An 8,289-nucleotide genomic window follows, 5' to 3' on the forward strand; every position below is an offset into this window, starting at 1 on the left:
TTTGAAAGCATGCATATGACGACTTTGAAGGCCAACTCTTGTTGATTGTTAATTTGTTTTGGAGGCTTTTCAAATCTGAATTGAAAAGATCCTCTAGAGCCAGTCTTCCAAATGTGAGGTGCACTGCAATCTTAATATGCTTTTGTTTTTCTTGTTTTGTAAAAATGAAGTTCATAGATAGTTAGCCAGGCTCACAACAGTTTATTTTTCAACTACAGATAATCTCAATCCCGCAAAGAACAATTTATTGATGAAATTTATATTGTAGTTTTCAATATAAAAAATTAACCTGCTATAAACATTGTACGCAGTAATTTTTAATTGTAATAAAATAACATCATTCTAAAAATAGCAACTTTCACAAAATATAATATTGTGATTATTTTGAATTTTGAGTAAACAAAACATCATTTTAGAATGATATCATATAAATTAAAATTAATCAGCACTAATGAAAATCAATTCAATCTCAAAGCATTGTACAAAATGAAAGTATTATTGATCCTCAGACAAATAGATCAACACCGGTAATAAACAGTTTAACATGTATACAAACTTGAAATAGCCATCCATGAGCATTGAAAGGCAGCTCAAGAAGATGAAATTCCCTGTCAGGTCTTACTTTTTGTCTTTCTTTTTCTATTTTACAAATCCAACTTAACAATAAAGTTCACACTTAAATCGTACCAAACATATCTTCATTCCTAAAAATGCCAACAGTTACAACATCCGATCTCCTTACTGGCTTGTGCAATTATATGACAGCAATTGCAACATTGGAGTCCTTACTTAGTGGCTTGTGCAATAATATTACTCAAGGAACTGGCTTCTTCCTTTGCAGTTTCCACCAATGAATCCTGAAAGGCGATAACATACAAATTTGGATTAGAAAAACTGATTGAAGAATCAAAATATATCCAAAGGACAAAGATCATTGCTACCTGCGCAGCTATCAACCGGGCAACAGTTTTTTTGCTTGACTCCTGAAGCTCACCAGCAATTAGAAGTTCATCAAGTATATAATAGGCCTTCCATGATTAAAAACAAAGAACAGGTCAGAAGGAGCATTACTAGACAAAAAAAAAATTAACAACAAGCGATATCAAGCAGCCCTTGTTTTGAATTTTGGAAATATATTATTATACTTGGACATACCTTATGGAAGTTGAATATCAAGTCTAGTTCACAGACCTGCAAATAGACAAGTGACCATTATCGAGTTAGAGAGACACGGGAAATTCTTACAGCATATCACTAAATATAAAGGGGAAATATATCTACTATTCAAAAATCAAAACTTGTAATAGAACTTACACTGCCAAAATACCGATCAAGAATCTCCACAAAATGATGAATCATTTCAAGGACTTCCAATTCGTTGTCGGTGTCATCAATACACATACAGAAATATAGACTAGCATACCTGCAGCAGACATTCATTATAACATAAATAAATATCAAGCCAAAAAGAAGAGTGTCTAGCAAAGTAGCATTCTTGTATGATACAAAGCTGTGTACCCTTGTCACAATACCTTTTATAAACAACTTTATGTCCTCTCCACTCTACAAAGTTACAGAGCTTGGGAGCACGGCTAAGAATCACTCCACTGAGCTCACGGATTACCTTGTCGAGATAAGATAAAATGTAAATACATAAACTAAGGATGTTTATTATGGAATGTGGTATGCTCAGCATGCAATGACCATCACTATCATTGCATATATACACATATAAAAAGAAGGGGAAGAAAATAAATTAAGTGAATAAGTGATAAGTTGTTAGTTACCTTACTTCTTTCCTTCTGAGTGTAAGGTGAATACCATTTTGTGAGCCTGACCTTCCCTTGACGACTAATGAGCAACACAAAGTGTATCTACATTAAGGAAGACGGATAATTATAAAACATGCATGTTGAAAATGGAATTACAGACGGGCTCGTTTACTTTATTTTCAAATTTTCATTTTATGTTTTCAATAAAATACACATATAAGTACATACATATTCAAGGAAATGCTATCCACAATGGAGATTAGTGGTACAAGGAGCAATTCATATTTAGAAAGTATGAAAACAACTTTGTAGCATTTGCACCATTTCGAAATATGATACTTCTTGACTATGTATATTAGCTCACTTTGTATATTATCTTTTTCATTATGTGTACACTAGTATGTGTATATTACTGACAGAATATGAAAATTTGAAAACAAAGCAAATGGGCCCTAAATAATACTGTGCTCGCAATACATAAAATTATAGGCAACAACCAAAATCAAGTAGTAGAGTATCCTATTTACAGTGAGTAGAGAGGCACAGTCCTAACATTCATAATAAAGTTGTCTAAACTTTAAGAATTCAATCAAACAATAAATATGCTTACATACATATGTATTTCAAGTACAAAATACAAAGTGAAAACCAACTTCAACTTCATGATTGATAGTAGCAGAAACCCAAAACATAAAATAATGCTGTCAGTAGAGTTTCAACATGGAAATTTTTTAAGGTAAAGCAGCCATGAATCACGTCACGAGCATAGTCAGTTGAATCATTTATGGAATTGGTAGCTGGGTTAGTGTATTTACATTTATTTATTGCAAAATTATATCTTAGTCCCTTAACTTAATTTCAGTTAACACTCAAGTCCTTTATCTTTTTTTTCATAACATTTTAGTCCATTTTCCATGTTTGGAAGATTCAAATTTATAGTTTTCTTTCTTTGTTTGCTCTCAATCATAAAAATATCTTATGCCCTAAAAGAAAACCATAGATTTGAAGCTTGAAAAATCATATACAAACATGGATGAAGAACCAAAAGGACAATGTAAAAAAAGATCAAGGACTAAATCATTACCTAAAATTAAGTTAAAGGACTAAAGATGTAATTTTTCCTTTATTCATTTATCCAAACAAACTCAACTAACTAAGGCTTGATCGCATCACAAGACATTGAATCATTTATGGATTTTGTAGTGTTGGGTAATTAGATTAGCTTAATTATGTTTATTTTATTAATTCACACACACACACACACACACTGAATTAACCTATGAAGCACATACACTCTCCGGATTAGGTCTGTCCCGGTGTCGAACACGCATCCATACAGTTGTGATTACATTGAATTGTGTAATTTTCTTAAATTATTATCGGTGTTGACATGTCAGTGTCCGGTGTACGTGCTTCATAGACTAACTATAGCTTTGATCGCATAACAAAAACTATGAGAAAGCGTTATTGAACAAGTAACTAGATCTACAAATTAACAAATAACTACAATAGCATATTCTTCGTAACTAACAATTCATCAATAGTTTGGAATTAGTTGTGATACATAACTGAAAATCAGATCGAGTTTATGAAAGAAATAACACGAAATCAGATCAAAAAAACCTAAGTGCAGATTGAATTGAAATAATTCATAATAGTAAACAAAAAACAGCATGAAGGAATCACTAATCATGAAGGAAAGTAGAAGATGAAGAAAAGTGAGTGAGTGAGCTCACCATTGATTGGCGTAAGAGATCTCAATTCTACTCAACTGAATGTTGATGTTGCTGTTGCTGTTGCAGAGAGAGAGAGAGAAATGGAAACAAGATTGTTGAATTTATGAATATTATTACAAATTTACGAATGACAATGAAGATATGGGCCCGTTTCTGGATTCACTGTGGTCCATCAAAGTCCACTATCTCTTTTTGGGGCAAATGTTCAAGAATTTTTCTCCTAACCCCCACTTTACTTCTAGACACTCCAAAATTCCATTTTACCCTAAGCATATTTCGGAATTTATTTTTCAAACTTAAAAAAAAAATCAGAATCTATTTTTCATTCATTGTGTTTCGGATATAGTTTTATACACACCGGCTTTTATCTAGTGTACTTTCACTTCTTCTTTCTCACTCAATCTCATCCATTATGAAAAAAGTTGTACTTTTTTTTTTACTTAATTGCACTTTTGATCCCCTAATTTTTCATATTCACAAATAAAATCAAACTTATGGTCTCTATTTTCAAATTTATTGCAATGTTTGTCCCAATTCATATATTTTCTCTAAAAATGATGATTTTTGGCGTCCTAAAAAGTGATTTATTGTCTCCAACAATGAACTTAAAGATGAAATATTACTTTTGAGAACAAAATTAATCTTTTTGGCATCAAAAGTCGTCACTTTTAGGGCAAAAAATATGAGTTAGGACCAAATATTGTAACAAATGTGAAAATAGAGGATTAGAAAGTTCTATTTTAAAATAGAGTGACTATTTTCGTGAGTTTAATAAAATATGGGGTCAAAGTGCAATTAAACCTTCTTGAATGGTCACTACAATACCACTCGAATTGAGAGGATTAGAAAGTTCTATTTTAAAATAGAGTGACTATTTTCGTAAGGTATTGTAGTGACCAAAAGTTGCAAAGTATTTTGGTTATATCGTATCCGCAGGGACTAGTGCAATATCAAAAGCCGTTCAACAACCACCATGATTTTAAGTAAGAGTTTCAGAGATTTTGTAATGAAAACTTGCTTGTGAACATAAAATTGCGATTAAAAGATGATTTTAATATCAGAGAAATGAAATTGCCGGGATTAGAATTCAAATATTTATTCATATGCATTTCCTTGACCTGTTATACATATTTGAGTTACCAACCAATTTTATCACGTATTGCTCTTCGTACGTTTCCGTTCCCAGATAACGACGAGAAACTATTACATCGATCAATCCCCGATCCCTCGGGTGATTAATTGATACAATATCTTTTAAACACCAATACTTTAATTGATTATTAAATCTAAATCTATTCCTAGAGTTTAGATTCAATATATATTATCATAATTCATTGATTCAAAACATATATTCCTATACTATTTCAAATCCAAAGAATAAAACATTAAAAGCAAGGATAATATCAAGATTGATTGAATCACCAAAACATGTATAACACAAGATCAAGATAAATACATATTCATAGACTATTTTACATCTAATCCCAACAATAAGAGAGTTTAGTTACCCATAGACATAGTAACTTTACAAAGATGAAAGAAATTGAGATGAACAAACATCATGAGTTGATTCCTCAACAAAGATGAGCAAATCCACCTTCAAGTTGCTTAAACCTAGCTCCTAAGATGTTTTTCCTTTGTTTTTAGAAGTATTACAAGTTATCAGATCCATTTTTCTGCTTTTGGTGTCCTTTTATAGTGAACAAGATTTTTAAGCTGGCTCTGCCAGCTACCTTACTTCATAGCTGGGTTTGCTAACACGTGTCCTCTGAGTCACCTCCCAGCTCTTCTGGCTTTCTCTGGCTGGAGCCAAAAACTCACTGTCAATTCAACAGGACTTGTAGCTTTATCTGGCTTAAGCCAGAAACTCTCTGCCAATTCAATAGGATTTTTGGCTTTCTCTGGCTTTCTCTAGCCCAGCGAGCATCTTCAAGATCAAACATTAATTCTTCATCAAAAATTCAACTTTAATTACAAAAACTTGTCAAAATGATTGAGATTTAAGATATACTAACCAAATTTAGATCAAAACATATATGTACAATTCTTGGGGACTTATATACACAAATCTCGCAAAACAAGTTAATAATTGTCTTAATTCATAATATAATTCAACTACTTTTTGACACTTATCAGTAGATCCATTATTAAATATGAACTCTGCACTTTCAATTGCAGTCGCTGCTGCGAGTGCCCAGCAACTACCTAAAAATATATATTATGATAAAAAAAAATAAAATAATAATATATATATGCGTAAAAATCAAAGGGAACAAGTAATAAAAATTACGTACCGCAGTTTCCTTGGTATCTGACCGGAGTTATCGCATTCTTAGCACTCCAATCAAAGGAATCCGGTAATACTGACATTTCGGCTTCACTAAACGAAACCTTAATCTCCTTTTCCCATTCTTCGTCCGAAATGTCGGCAACACACGTCAGGTCTTTCATGTCATGCGTGTTGATCTTTTGAAGAATTGATCCGAGGAGGACGAGAAGGATTAATAATATCTTCATGTTTGATTCGTGAAAAAATAAACCATAGGGATATACATAGTCTACATACATCAAACTTTCAATATATTTAAAAATCAAATTTCTTCTTATATTAAGGATCGGGGGAAGTATCAAATTATTTTCAGTTATATTACACCATTGCCATTATTCAAAGTCCTTATAATTTATTATGTATAAAACAAGATAAACATTAGTAAAATATATAAATATACATATTTAGTTATATTACACCATTGTCATTATTCAAAGTCTTTATCAGGAGGATTTCAGAGGGTGTTTGAGAGGAGCGGTAGCACAAGACACCACAATTTTAGGGGCACCAATTTTTTTCCACTTAGTGTGTGTTTATGTGCGTGTGGACAATCGTGTGTGCGTGCGTACAATCGTGCGTACGTGCGTCCGTGTATTAAAATAAATAAATTAAATAATTCTAAAACTAAAGTTTAAAATAAACTTAGACTCTTATGATCTTGATAGTAAAATCTATTTGAAGAATTAAATGTTATCAGAGAATTTAACAATTGAAAGTATAATCTTTAACTTTTCTTTCACATTATATATTTTTATAGACTTATAAAATAAATAGGACACCAAAATTATAACTTGCATAGGGTACCCAAAATCCCTTAACATTTTTAACTAAAGTTTTTGGCAAGATATGGTGCATCATAGTATTCCTTTGTTCTCAACCTTTATCATTTATAAAAAAAACAAAAAAATAAAATTCATATCCGGCCTAATAACCGACAAATTTGGACACCAATTTCATTATTTACAAAATAAATCATAGGGATATACTATATATAAATAAACCCTTAGTCTGATATATAGCCATCATTTCACTAGACTGGACTTCCTTAAACTAACTAACAAAATATTAGTGAATCTCATGTCAATGTCTTATTTATAATACAAATAAGGAACAAAAATAATAGTTACTGATTTTACACCATCTGCAGGGAGCATACAGGGACGTTTTACTGCTCTATAGGGATAGTCATCCTCCCTTAAAAGACCAGGCGACCTTGTTGCAAATAAAAATGCCTTTCGAATATCCCCACCAAAACACCCGTTGTTTGACGTGTCACAATCAATGAGAGTTTGTGGAGATAAAACCTCCAGTTGAGTAGATCCAGTATTAAATACGAACTCTGCACTTTCAATTGCAGTCGCTGCTGCGAGTGCCCAGCAACTACCTAAAAATATATATTATGATAAAAAAAATAAAATTATATATATATATATATATATATATATATATATATATATATATATATATATATGCATAAAAATCAAAGGGAGCAAGTAATAAAAATTACGTACCGCAGTTTCATTGGTATCTGACCGGAATTATCGCATTCTTAGCACTCCAATCAAAGGAATCCGGTAATACTGACATTTCGGCTTCACTAAACGAAACCTTAATCTCCTTTTCCCATTCTTTGTCCGAAATGTCGGCAACACACGTAAGGTCTTTCATGTCATGCGTGTTGATCTTTTGAAGAATTGATCCGAGGAGGACGAGAAGGATTAATAATATCTTCATGTTTGATTCGTGAAAAAATAAACCATAGGGATATACATAGTCTACATACATCAAACTTTCAATATATTTAAAAATCAAATTTCTTCTTATATTAAGGATCGGGGGAAGTATCAAATTATTTTCAGTTATATTACACCATTGCCATTATTCAAAGTCCTTATAATTTATTATGTATAAAACAAGATAAACATTAGTAAAATATATAAATATACATATTTAGTTATATTACACCATTGTCATTATTCAAAGTCTTTATCAGGAGGATTTCAGAGGGTGTTTGAGAGGAGCGGTAGCACAAGACACCACAATTTTAGGGGCACCAATTTTTTTCCACTTAGTGTGTGTTTATGTGCGTGTGGACAATCGTGTGTGCGTGCGTACAATCGTGCGTACGTGCGTCCGTGTATTAAAATAAATAAATTAAATAATTCTAAAACTAAAGTTTAAAATAAACTTAGACTCTTATGATCTTGATAGTAAAATCTATTTGAAGAATTAAATGTTATCAGAGAATTTAACAATTGAAAGTATAATCTTTAACTTTTCTTTCACATTATATATTTTTATAGACTTATAAAATAAATAGGACACCAAAATTATAACTTGCATAGGGTACCCAAAATCCCTTAACATTTTTAACTAAAGTTTTTGGCAAGATATGGTGCATCATAGTATTCCTTTGTTCTCAACCTTTATCATTTATAAAAAAAACAAAAAA

The 8,289-nt window shown here is 31.5% G+C and overlaps 1 protein-coding gene across 1 annotated transcript; it reads right to left on the bottom strand.

Annotated features, from left to right (window-relative positions):
* Positions 1–477: 477 nt before the first annotated feature.
* On the bottom strand, positions 478–3,632 carry LOC123920846 (AP-1 complex subunit sigma-1). Its single transcript, XM_045973172.1, has 7 exons — positions 3,509–3,632; positions 1,788–1,874; positions 1,533–1,624; positions 1,315–1,423; positions 1,156–1,191; positions 942–1,028; positions 478–857 (listed from the first exon to the last, which is right to left on the bottom strand). The coding sequence occupies exons 1-7, from the start codon at positions 3,509–3,511 to the stop codon at positions 786–788; spliced, it is 486 nt and encodes a 161-aa protein (XP_045829128.1). The 5' UTR covers positions 3,512–3,632; the 3' UTR covers positions 478–785.
* Between the last annotated feature and the right edge of the window lie 4,657 nt (positions 3,633–8,289).

Source organism: Trifolium pratense, linkage group LG4 (genome assembly GCF_020283565.1).
Source record: "Trifolium pratense cultivar HEN17-A07 linkage group LG4, ARS_RC_1.1, whole genome shotgun sequence".
NCBI classification, from domain to species: domain Eukaryota; kingdom Viridiplantae; phylum Streptophyta; class Magnoliopsida; order Fabales; family Fabaceae; genus Trifolium; species Trifolium pratense.